The following is a 12,820-nucleotide window of genomic DNA, read 5'->3' as shown; positions in this document are numbered from 1 at the left end:
AGCCCATTAGATTATGCATTTAACAAATGAGTTTTCAGCACTTTGGCACCTGCGGGAGTAACAATGGAAATTTTTAAGGGAAAAGAAATTGCTGCTGATTTTATTAAATTAACTCTTTGGCAGGTATTGCAATATGCTGAGTTGCTTAATTTTTTTGTACTGATACTGTGTGGCCCTGTCATTCCGTTTATGATTTTGACAGTTGCTCTTATAACCAAATGGTGAATGGGGGCATATTATAAATGACTATATGTTGTGTATGTATGTATGTGCAAATATATATGTATATATATATAAAAGTGAATTCATAGATTTGGCTCCCTTACTTCCAAGTCTAAAAAGGAACTGTATTCACATAACCTTAAAAAAAAAAGGTTATTTAGTTGACCATGTAGTGTGTAAAAAAAGTGATAAGCAGACTTCCTGTTGTTTTTTTATTTAGTTGGTAAGAGTAACTGTTTTGATGTTACATAGCCTACCTTTTTGTAAGACATTTGTTTTCATACCACCTAATCAGCTACAGTGGCAATGGAAGTTCACAAAAACAGTATAGGTTGTAACTACTGAATTCAAAATTATATAATGGAATTATAAATTAGCATTTATCTGCCAACTCACATGTTTGAATTGAGTGATTATGTATAAAGTATAAGTACAACTGTATACTTAACATGTAAGTTATCAGTATATGAAGTATAAAACAACAGTACAACAGTAAAAAAACGTTTGATACTGAATGATGAGGATTGGTCAAGTGTGGCTGTTCTAGTAAGGCAGGCTCTTTCATTGAAGCAAGATTGTTATACAGCCTTACATGTAGCCAAATGGAAAGTAATACATCTAAAAAGAGAAAAATTATGTGGGCCGCCATAGGGCCTGACATCAGGGAAGAGAGTTGTCATTAAAAAAACCCCAAACAAACAAAACCAAAAAGCCTGATGCCACTCTACATGGGTGAACATCAGCCAGGGAGGGTGAAGCAGAAGGATTGCACAGCAGTGGCAGGGGGCAATTTCTTATGAATGATGATGGGCAGCTTGCCTGTGGAGCTCCAACACAAGGCAAGAAGTGGGAAGTGTTCAGAGTATAGTTACAAAAAGTACTTGAGGTCTGAGAAGCCTATATTCCAGAGAGAGACCTTGAGCTTTGTAAGTTATATATTTCCTTACTTACCATGCCAAAAAGATGAAGGGTGACTTGACTGCAGCCTGAAAGAACTGACAAAGATACAAAGTGTTTCCATTTTTTAAGGTATCTCATCTTGTGGAATTGGTAACAAGACCCAACAGGTAAGTGGTAAACCTAGGCATTTTCAGACCAGAAATAAATTTTGTATTTTTCACGGCCAGAGTAACTGGCCATAATAAATAACTTACTTTAGGATATCATGGATTCTCATTCTCCAGAAGTGTTTAAATAAAGACAAAGTGTCTCTTTGTAAGGAGGAAGGAAATAGTTCCAGGCTTGAAGCAGAAATTGCTGGGTGAAGTTTTACAGCACCATAGGCTAAGTCTTAAAGTCTAAAATGATGTGAAAGATGTGGTGGTGAAGCTCAGGCAAACGACTGTGGATACGAGTCCTTGCAGTGCCTGGACTCAGCTCAATGAGGGACTGACCCTGGGAGTGCTACTCCCAAAAGACACGTCAAGCCAGCACCTGGCAAGAGGAGGCACAAGCCAACAGGCACACTGGAGCTATGGGCCACTGGTAGCCTGCAGGTGTGTCCTGAGAAAGGTGGCTCCTAGACATGTATTAGTTAAAAAGTTACGTCATTTTCTCATAGCTGTCACTCTTAGGCATGAATGTCTTTCTTGTTTCCTGACTTATTTTTGCAGGCTACCAGCAGAGCATCAAGTCCCCTTCACCAGTTGGACATTTTCACACATGACATACTCTGCTACATGTGCAAAAGCAAAAATAATAGACGTGTTTGTGACAGCGGAGTCTTTGTCATATATAAATCACATGTTTCTAGGAGTTAACTATTTAAAAAAATCAAACATATATTGATTATTCTGTAGATTTTATGTAAATCTCTTACCTTCAATATATGAATCAGGGTCTGTTTTGTTTTAATAACTCGAGATATTTCGATATCTGTATGAGAAGGCTTTTCACTGTTCATTCATCGTGCTATTTTAGCATCTTACACTCAAAAGTCACGCACTGGTGGTCTCAGGCAGTATTGGCTGTCCTTGCAGCCACTTTCTGATTTTCTCTATGCTTTATGAAGCATCTTTATATAGTGAAGATTCCATCTCAGAGGAAAGTCTGGAGAGTGATTGTGTTCTAAGTGCTAAGATATGGCATAAGTGAACTGAACAAATAAAAAGAAAAAAAAGATCCTTCTCTTCTAGTCTCAAAGTTAATAGCAGTCTTTAGAGCTAATTGTAGTAATTAGCAGAAAACTAATTGGATTAAAATTTTTAATACACATGTTGTCAAATTTAAGGTGTAACAAATGCTGATATTTCCCACACTTCTTCAGCACTCCATGTTTTTTATTTTTACAGGTATGATGGTGCCATCTTTGACCTCAGCTGTGTATTTCTTTGTGTTTTTGGGCCTGTGCACATGGTGGTCCTGTTGCCAAGCATTTGATCCGCTGATATTCAGCTGTCTGTGTGTCTTAATGGCTATATTCAGTGCGGGACACTTGATTGGACTTTATCTGTACCAGCTACAGTTCTTTCAGGAGGTTGTTCCACCAAAAGATTTCTATGCCAGGTGAGAGAAATTCCTTTCCTGTTTAATTGTGGGCACATGATGCAATGCGCTTTTATCACATGTTGGTGCAAATGATCTTCCACATAATGCTTTGACAAGTTTTACACATAGCTTCTTGTTCAGTCACAAAAGAGTCAAATAATTTCAAATGGAATGGTTTTAAATGATAGAGTGGTGAAAGTCCAGACTGGGTAATGGCAGACAGAGAGCTAGAACAGGTTAGGAGAGGAAAGTGATTTTTGGTTTTGCTCAGAGCGTTCTTCAGATGTGGGTGTGAATGATTTGGCTAATGCAGGAAATTAAGGAAGTAGATGGCAACATTGATATGAGGCCTAATGCACAAATGCACATTTGGTTTTTTGTAGAGCAAAAGGAGTGCTCTGTTCTCTAATGTCATAGTGTCTTAACTGGAGCAAAATGCTTTTGGGGTGCCATTCTTGTGTGCAGAGGCTGAGGGCTGCTGGGGTCCTTCATGTACTGTGAATATGAGGCTGTTGATATAAAAATTCTTGCTGGTCACATAGATTCACATAGCACAGGCTGATCTTACCTTCACACCAACAGCTACTTCACTTAAGTAAAAAAGCAGCATTTCTAGTTACTTCTGCAGTAAATATTGATTGGCTGTGATTTCACTGATGCTTTAATTTTCTACATGCTGTAATCTAAAATAAGATAATGGATGTATTTTTCTCATTGCTATTTTTTTCTGCTGGATTATGATTGCAAATTGGTTTCTATGGTATGTATTTTTAATGTTGTAGTAATCCTTACTTTAAAGTAAGTGTGAACATTAACTTTATTTCTAGTAAAGCTATTGTTCCTTTTAACTATTATAAGCTGAAGGTGAAAGGAAATCAGATGTACAGTGGAAAATCAATTAATTATTTATCTCACAATGCACAATTAAAAGCAGTAAAATTGAGCTGTCTAGCTACACTAGCTGTTACTTTAGTACTTATTTTGACGTTTTATTTAATATAAGTTAAGAGATGTGTGTCTTGTGATGCTGGAATTGGTGACTTGTGGAGTCTGATTGGGAGGGCATAACGTTACCTGAAAAATAAAAAAAAAAAAACCTGCTTAGTTCAGGTTCTTTTGTGCCACCTAGAGGTCAAGGTAGGAGAATGGATGATTTCTAGTGCCAAGAAGCTGAAATGCTCACAACTTCCCTAAACCTTTTATATTACTTCCTCCATGTATTAAGAAAATAGAAAGAAAATGGCTTCAAAATTCTCAACCATTTGGCTTTGAGGATATCAACTCCCGGTTTTTAGCAACAAACAGAAATAACATTTTCTCAAGGAGAGAAAATATGTGCTTCCTACCATTTAGCTACAACATGTGAAACTCTCTTCATATGTGTAATTCCTGAAGTCCCTTTTTTCTTTTTAGTATTTTTTCTATTAATTTTAAATTATTATATTTTTTTATTTACTTTCAGTTTTAATTAATTTAGTGTCAAGCTAATTGTCTGCAATTAGTAATTCTTTTTTTGGTAAATAATGTGATTATTCATTTTATGATAAAATTTTGGTTAGTACAAATATGGCACTTCAACTTGGTCGTTAATTTTTGAAATGAAAAAATCAAGCTGCAAGAAAGTTACCTCTGCCTTGGTGTCGAAAAGAAAAGCACCTTCAGAGTTTGGGTTAAAAAAAATCCCAGCACTGGCCTTCAGAGTACGTACTGGCATTTTTATAACCAAAAAAATGGTGTTACCTTCCTGCAAACTTTCTCTTGAACTGGTACTCTTGAGTACTCTACCCTTTACACATGATAGCATGTGAGGGACTGATGTTCCAAATTACGTAGGAAATTCTGTTTGAATATACACAACAACCTATACACAATGTACCCACAATGGCAGCAGAAGGTGCAGTATTCCTTGTTTCTTTATTTGTAGTTCTTTCTATTGTGGATTTACTTTGATCTGCTTTCAGGGAGATGTCTTTGGAGAGCAGCAAGACAGGCGTTATCAGAGCTTGGAAGTGAAGATCTTAGTGTGATAAAAGGCCGCTGATGATTTTTAATGATGGAATTGAGCTGATATATAAGCAGTGGCTAGAGGAGAAAAAATGAGAGACATGTATTGGAATGGCGTGGAAAAAATATTTTAGCATTTTTCATCCTAGAAGAAAATCAATACCTTGCTATTTTATGCACCATCTTGGTTTGGAGATGTGCTAAATATGCAGAGTTCCCATTAATACTAGTACGTGGCTTTCATGGGCAAATTATATGCCAAGAAAAGAATTTGATTCCCCAAATTCTTGCTACAAGAAGGACATTGAGGTGCTGGAGCGTGCCCAGAGAAGGGCAGCAAGGCTGATGAAAGGTCTGGAGCTGGAGTCTTATGACGAATATCTGAGGGAACTAGAATTGTTCTGGAGAAGAGAAGACTCAGGGAGAAGCCTGGAGAAGAGAAGGCTCAGAGGTGGCCTTACTGCTCTCTACAAGCAGGTTGTAGCAAAGTGGAGGTTGTTACTCTTCTCCTGGGTAACAAGCATTAGGACAAGAGGAAATGACCTCAAGTGGCACCAGGGGAGAAATTCTGCACCAGAAGTATTGTCTGTAGTTGGAGGAGTCTGCTCAGGACAGGGGTTGCATCACCATCCTTGGAGATATTTAGATCTGTAGACATGGCACTTAGAGACATGCTTAAGTGATGGATTTGGCAGTGTTAGTTTAATAGTTTAACTCTATGATCTTAGAGGTCTTTTCCAACCCAAATCATTCTGTGATTCCATATTTCTCTGTAAAGTTTTGAGGGCTCAATACCAAGGATAAGCTCTCCTCAGTTTCAAGGGCAGATGTGAAAACTACTCCTGTTGGGCTGCTGGTGGGCATTTTTTTATCTCTGAAGAGTGTTAGTCTGGTGTTTTAAAAAGCTCCTTTCTGGGTTTGAGTTCTCAAGTTGACAAGAAATGTACAAGTGGTTTCTCTGATCAATAAAAAATGTGTTTTCTCTGAATAGTAATGCATTCAGCTTGTCAGAGTATTGATTGATTTCAGACTAAATGAAGTTAAACTATACCCAAACAAACAGGAAAATTCTCAAGTTAACAGTTTTGTTCAGCTAAGATTTGCATCATCCTTGAGCTGCTCCTTCCTTTTAAGAACACTTCAACTCAAAATTCACCACTTATGATTTTAAGAAGTGACTGAAAAATGTCATCAGAGGAAAGCAGTTTTCTTGGGAGGGATGACCTGTAATCTGGTGAATTTACATGTTTTGCCCTGAATCCTTATGGGATTGTGCAAACAAAGTACTTCCCCCCCAAAAAATAGGATATTTTGATAACATAGCCCTAGGTAACTGCCGTAGTGAGATTAGTGAACATGGAGGTATCAGTGTCCTACAAAGTTTCAGATCTACTGCTGTGGCTGTCTGGATCTGTGATGTGCAGGTAGAGGTGGCATAAACACAAACATGCTGAAATGCCATGGAGTGAGCACTGGGATCTGCAGATTGAAGAATGTACAGTGTACTGAAAAGTCTGAATATAGCTGGTATGCCGGGGTAGGCAAGCTGCCAGCAGAGCTTGCAGGATTTACCTGGTTGCATCTATCAATGCTGGTTAAATACCAGCTGATGTCTGCCAGGTAAGGTGTCCACACTCAGTTAACTTCATTTATAACGGGTATCTTCTGTGTCAACTTGCTGCCATATTGCAAATTGATTTACAAAGGTGGGAAAAAAAATATCAAGAAGTATCCATTTAAAGTGAAATTCAGAAAGTATCATGTTTCTGACATAAAATTCTTTTCGCCCCAGTTAGTAAAAACAAGTCATGAGCTAAAATGACTTTAGAAATTAGGTACACAGTGTCACAGCCTGAAAAAACACACAGTAATATGTTTGCCATTTTTCAGATTGCTGCCTCCTTTCTTCCTGATATTGTTTATTTTGACAAAAGAATGTAATTGTGGAAATGGTAAGGCCTTGCCAACATGAAGAAATAGGATCAGTGCAGTGGTATGAGGTTTATCCTGAGTCAGTAAAGTTATTCCTGTCCAAAACGGTGCTTATAAGCATATTAATTTAAAGATCCAGCAATCCAATGTAAATTAAAAACTATGTGCTTTCCTATAGTTTAGGTCTGTCTTGCTTGTAGTTTTCATGCAAGTAATGTTCAAAATAGTTCAAGTAACTGGTTTCATCTATGGAAGGCATCTCCCTTACAAAATGAGGAAAATCTAGGAGCCCAGGTAGTGTCATCCACTTCACAGTGGTACCTTATTTCACATCTTAAGTGAATGGGAATTTGGAATTATACAACTGATTGCTTTGCTGCAGTATAAATTGGGAAGTCTAATCTAAGGAGTTTTTTTCAAGAAGAAATTTTCATCTGAAAGATGTCTATAAATCTCTTTAAGCAGGACTTTTAAAATAGGTTTTACAGTAACTAATAATAAGCCTGCTTAAAAAACTCTTATTTTTGGGGAAAGTGTTACGTTGATATCTTCTACAGATGGTAGATTTAGGATATTCAGTTTGTTTTCAGATTAATCTGAGAAGAGTTCAGTCCAAAATCCTCCATTTGGACTTCCCTGAACACTTTGATACAGATTGATATTTCGTAGCCCAAATACTTTGTTCTACCAGGGTTATAAATGCTTAAGCACTGTCTCAAAAATGTTCCTGGAGTTGTCAGAACAGGGTTGGACATCCAGCTGTAATATTTTTTTCTAAGTTAGAGGCTAAACGTGTGAATAAAATCCCATTAGGAGAGCAGATATTGCCAAAACAGTGAGATCTAGCTGATTGATTACCTTGTTGGCAGTGTCTTGCCTCTGCAGGGCAAAGCACTGATCTCCTGCTCTCCTGCTGCTTTTGTAGCTCCACTGGAGCCAAGAACATGTTTCACCTGAGCTGCACCACTGCCAGTCCTTGCTGCACACTGTCTTTGGCACCTGTCTCAAAGGCAACTCACCTCTGAGAGGCAGAATTTTCTTAACCTTGTAGGAAACTCTGAGGTTTTTGGGGTTGCCTTTTGACTTGGTCAGAAGCCAGTGTTTGAAAAGACGGAGTATTTAAAGCTCGTTTATGTATCCTATACTGAGCTGCCCTTTGGCTGCAGTAGCTTTCGTGCCTTCTGCCTGGTGTTTTAGGCACTTCTCACCGTGGTACTGCAGCACCACTGCCAGGGCAGAGGCCAGACCCTTGGATACTTGCCATGTAAAGACACTGCACTGCACTTCTTCTGTTTCCATCATCCTCCATCAGCAAAAGCACACTTTTCAGTTGCAGAGCACGCTCAAAAACATGCCAGACCAGCCACCCTGTTGGTTACGATGACCAGATTTGGTTAGAGAGCCACAATTTCTCTCTTTCAGAGGAAGAGAAGTTAGGTGTTTGCCCTTATTCTTACAGAAATTTTGAAGCTGAGTTTCATATTAGCTCTATAATGTACCACATTTTAGGATGTTAAATTCTATGTAGAATGTTTTAGCCTATATGCTTTCTCAGAACTTCATATTCAGCTTCTTTATAATATTTTCCAAAGGAAGTGAATGATTCTGTTAACAGCTTAGAAATGCAAGTTCATTCTCCTGTTGATGAAAGACAATAATCATCCTTGCCATTGCAATCTCTTTCTAAACTATGAGGTGGCCTTATTTGGGCTCCCTTTCCCATGAAAGGCTGGACGAGAAAAAAGCACCAGAGGAAATAGTAAGTAGCAGTTTGCCTGGAGAGCAGTCCTTCCCAGTTCCATCCCCATGGCATAGCTGTCGGCGCTCACCATGACCACCACGCCGCATCAAGTGCCAAATTTAGCCTTGGAATAAGCAGGCACAACTTTATTCATGTTACTGGTATTGCACCACAGGTGATTTACATCCCTTTGTCTTCCTCTGGTCTTGAAAGGGCTGTAAACCAAGGTGCTAAGACCTTTTAAAAACAATGATTTTCTGCATGGGGGACAGATTGGTTTCCAAGTTGTTCTGCTGCAGTGGTGAGCAGGCCACTGATATGAGCCCTGGGGCCTGGTGGGGCTGGCCCTGGCCACAATGGGTTCCCATTAATGGGAAGAGGGTGGCCTTAGCACTCCCAGCAACAACCACACTGCATCTGAAAATCGAGTGTAAGCTGTGAACATAAAAACCAGTTGTCGTCATTTGACATAATATTGGTGAACTGCCTCTTCCTTGATGTCTCCTGCATCCAAATAGCTGTGTGTTGCACAGAGTCAACTCTTTCTTGGATGCATTGAGCTACTGAGGTGAGAGGGACAGAGAGAAGTAACAAAGACTTTAAAGCTCCTGATGTGCTGTGATAAACTTGCCTGCTGATTCTGATTCAACTGAATTGGGTGTGCAATTGGTCTTATGACGTAGACGTCCCACTTTTGCACACTCTCAGGCTGCTGACTCCTCTGTGATCAGCACACCTCCCTGCTAGCAGAAGCTCTGCTCATGGGTGGGGAGAGACAGATCACTCCACTCCCCCATACACACCATGGGCTTGCAAGTGTCTGATCCCAACACTGACACTTGGATATACTTGCTGCCCATCACAGCCTGTCCTGCGTGGACATGCAGAGGGTGACTGCGAAGAAGCAATCCCTTAATTTTCTCTTCATATTTTCTGGAAAACATGGATCTGCATACTATGATCATTGACCAAAAGCCTGAGAACAAGGACAGAAAAGGGACAAAAGCCCTCTCCTCCTACCAGATTTGTATTGCTATTGTTGTGTGGTATTGATGCCTTTTCCGGGTCTTAAAATCAAGAGTCAAACACGGTTAGAAGGGAAAAAGGGATTTTCCCGCTGTATTTATTTTAAGGATCCTGAGGTGCACCACGTCCAGGTGGAATGCACCTCAATGCACACTGCAATGCCCACCCTCAAAAGATCTGGTATAACATTATAGGTCTTCCTAATTATCATATCTATCAAAGATTCCCCAATGAGAGGCTCAAGTGAGCCCCCCTCCCCAAGGAGCCTTCCCCTGGATGGTTCTATCTTAGTTTACGGAATGTGTTCTGGAGAGGACCTTGGAGTCTGGGGCGTATTGATCCCTGACTACGAAGCTTCTAAAATGTTTAGTCTCCTAGCTTAACAAACAAGTCCAAGAATGTAGGGTAAAAAACACTAAGAATACAGAAGTTGGAAAAAGGGGTTTAAAAGAAAAGGCAAAAAATCATCATGGCATCAGTATTAGGAAATGTGGATTATAATTCACAAACTTCTCTTGGATTTACAAAGTTGTTTTCCTTAGGTCTGCTCAAGAACAATTTTCTCCATACTCTGTCATGACCAGAAATTGTGATGAAGAATATTTAACACTTAGGTAGCTCTTTGTGTTTTCTATATATCAACATTGACAAACGAATCATCCCACATTCCTTGGAGGTAAAAAAGGCAGTCCTGGGCAACCTTGGTCGAGCACACACTGGGAAGTTAGTCCTTGTCCATGCAGGGGCAGTCTACACAGTTTCTCTAAACACTCACAGAGTGGAAGTGCTTATTCTCTTGTTTATGTTCATTTAGCTGAAGTTTGGAACTTGCTGATAAAAGCTGAGCCAATTATGTTCAATTTATAACCAATTAAAAATCAGCTGGTATACCACTTTGGTTTTGAAATTAGGCAATTTCCACACATTTCCCAAGCATTATTGTTCATTTTCCCATTATCTACTTTCCCATATCCTGCTATTTTACTTTCCTTTTATGTTTAAAGCCAAATGGGAATCATAGCTTTTATTTCTGCCTTAGTGCACTCGCTGCTAAAAATGAATATTTTCGTTGCTCATACTTTCTGTGGCAGAATCTCTTGACGAAGGTATCCATCACTCTTGGTTTTTTTCAGTGTTTCACTGCCAGCTGAGTAAGTGGAAAATCTCTTTATCCTCTGCATGCATCACTGAACCTAGCAGACTGTCCCAATGTGACTGAAAAGTATCATCACTCCTTTTTCAGAGGTGGAAAAATTCCCTAACAGAGAAGTTAGATGAATCACATAACCCCCGAGACAGCCAGAACTTGGAATAAAGCACAAAGCTTTTGGCTGCAGTCTGAGCCCTAGATCACAGACCAAGTTGCCTCGAAGTTAGAATAGTATGAAGCTACACTTTAAAACAATTTCTGTTTTTCTGCACAAGTTAACTCTAAGAGGTAGCAGTAAATCTCTTAGGCTGGTAGGCAGTTGCATGGTTAGTTGTTGTACTAGCTCCCTTGCATGATCTGGTCAGCACCACCCCACTGAATGCTGATGCTCACTGGGGTTATCATTGTCTCCTCTTCCTAAATGACTTCCACTGAAGTTTTACCTAAATGCTTCTGTCCTTCTCTCAGCACCTGAGCTTGGGACAACAAGGCTGTCCATGGTCTGCACTACTGGTTGAGTTTTGGGAGCAGACTGTCCCCTGCTCTGCCTGTGAGAGACTTTCTGAGGTGGAGCTATTGACTCCTTTCCTTTCAGCAACTCAGCCAACTCACTTTGAAAAACCAATAGCCTCAATTACTAATTTGCACAGAAAGCCATTGTTAACTGTGTCATTGTTAAGCTATGCCATTTTCAAGCTGTGCCTCCTGCTCTGTGCTCAAGTGGCCAAATTCACCCTCTCACAGGGGGAAGCCTTTGTATCCATGGATGTTTCTGAATATGCCTTTGGTTTTCCCACACTTTCTACATGACTCCTTAGAAGCCTGAACCTGTTTTCTCATTACTTTCATCTCTGTGTAGAAAGTCCAACTACACATTAAATATTTTTAATTTTTTTCACACAGCTTGGGTTTTGTCAAGACTCAGGTGATGCTGTTCAGTGTTAGTTGCTTTTCATCCTCATTTATGGTCACAGGGATTATGTGTGTACATGAGGAAGATGAGCAGATGGCAAATCACTGGTTCCAACCAGCCTTCTCTGCTGGGGTGACAGTTCTCTCTCCATCCTCTCCATCCCAACAAGGCTGCTTCACTCCTGCAGCCTCCATCCTCCCCGAGTTGCCTCTGGTTTGTAGCTGAAACTATTTGGAAAGAAAAAAACAACAATCAAAAGCTCTGTTGCATTTACAGTAGTTTTATTTTAGTGATAGAACAACTATTTGCCTAATTTTGTTTAAGAACAAGCTATTTGCCTAACCTAACACATGAGCCAGACTGCTGCTGTCAAACAGTGACAATACAGGCTCTGGTGAGGAATAATCATGTTGATGGAGTCACTCTAGCTAAGTTATCAGGCAGGAGTCCTAAAGCAGTTTCTTCTGCACCTTTATCCCCATTTCACCACCTTTTTGCTTTCCTGTCTGGGAGTCCTCCCTGCGCCAGATGCTCAGATGTCTGACTGGGATGAAAAGATATTGGAATTGCTGCTTTAGCGTGTTCCTACATCAGATGACAGCCTGTGGAAGTCCCAGCTGAGGCCCACGAAGGCTATAGCAACATGCTGCTTTTCTAGCTCACTGTTGTGTTGAAAGGAGCAACATCAATATTGATGCTCACTAGAAACTCAGAGCAAGGTTGAGCTGTGTCATGGGTAATGGAAAGATTTGGGGATCCAGAGATGAAACCCATTGATAGGATAAATCTTCTTCATTTAAAGCTTTTGAAGATGGGTTTTGTCTTACTAAACAAGGGTTTAATAGACCCACACCACACCTATTTTTTGTGATAACGGTGGGGAATTATTGCTGCTAAAGCAATGAAAGCTTTTGCTATAGAAAGTCAGTACAAAGCTCAATTATTGGATGAAATGTGGTACAGAGCTCACAAGCCTTTATGTTCAGACTTAAATTCCCCTTAGGGAAGCTGCTTTATTTCAGGTATGTGAAGTATTTTAATGTCTGAAGTTTGGTCATTTTTAATGGATACCCATTCCTTAACAGCTTCCAGTCACATAATTTCAGAGAAAATTTGGTTGTCTGGTTACTTAAAAACAAAACCGAGTTTATTATTTATCATCTTAGTTTAAAGTTGTTAATGCACTTGAAAACAAAGTGATTCTATTGTAGCTGCTTACATGGTCCATTTTTTCTCCTTGAAATAAAGTTTGTGTTGTATTTATAGGTTTTTCAAGCTTTTATGTAATTCACTACCCTTAAAGATATCCTTTCTCCTCTACAGCTTCCTGATTCATGGCTCATAA

At 39.5% G+C, this 12,820-nt stretch overlaps 1 protein-coding gene across 6 annotated transcripts in view; it reads left to right on the top strand.

The window, feature by feature from the left end:
- PIEZO2 (piezo type mechanosensitive ion channel component 2) overlaps positions 1–12,820 on the top strand; it is a 244,170-nt gene that overhangs the window by 122,136 nt on the left and 109,214 nt on the right. For all 6 annotated transcript variants that reach the window (XM_017729452.1, XM_017729451.1, XM_017729450.1 and 3 more), the window contains one exon: positions 2,510–2,727. In XM_017729452.1, coding sequence (XP_017584941.1) covers positions 2,510–2,727 — 218 coding nt within the window. The remainder of the gene's footprint in view (positions 1–2,509; positions 2,728–12,820) is intronic.

Source organism: Corvus brachyrhynchos, unplaced genomic scaffold, assembly GCF_000691975.1.
Source record: "Corvus brachyrhynchos isolate BGI_N302 unplaced genomic scaffold, ASM69197v1 scaffold331, whole genome shotgun sequence".
Taxonomy (NCBI): domain Eukaryota; kingdom Metazoa; phylum Chordata; class Aves; order Passeriformes; family Corvidae; genus Corvus; species Corvus brachyrhynchos.
The sequence above is the reverse complement of the archived record's forward strand: the minus strand, read 5'-3'. Positions and strand labels throughout refer to the sequence as shown.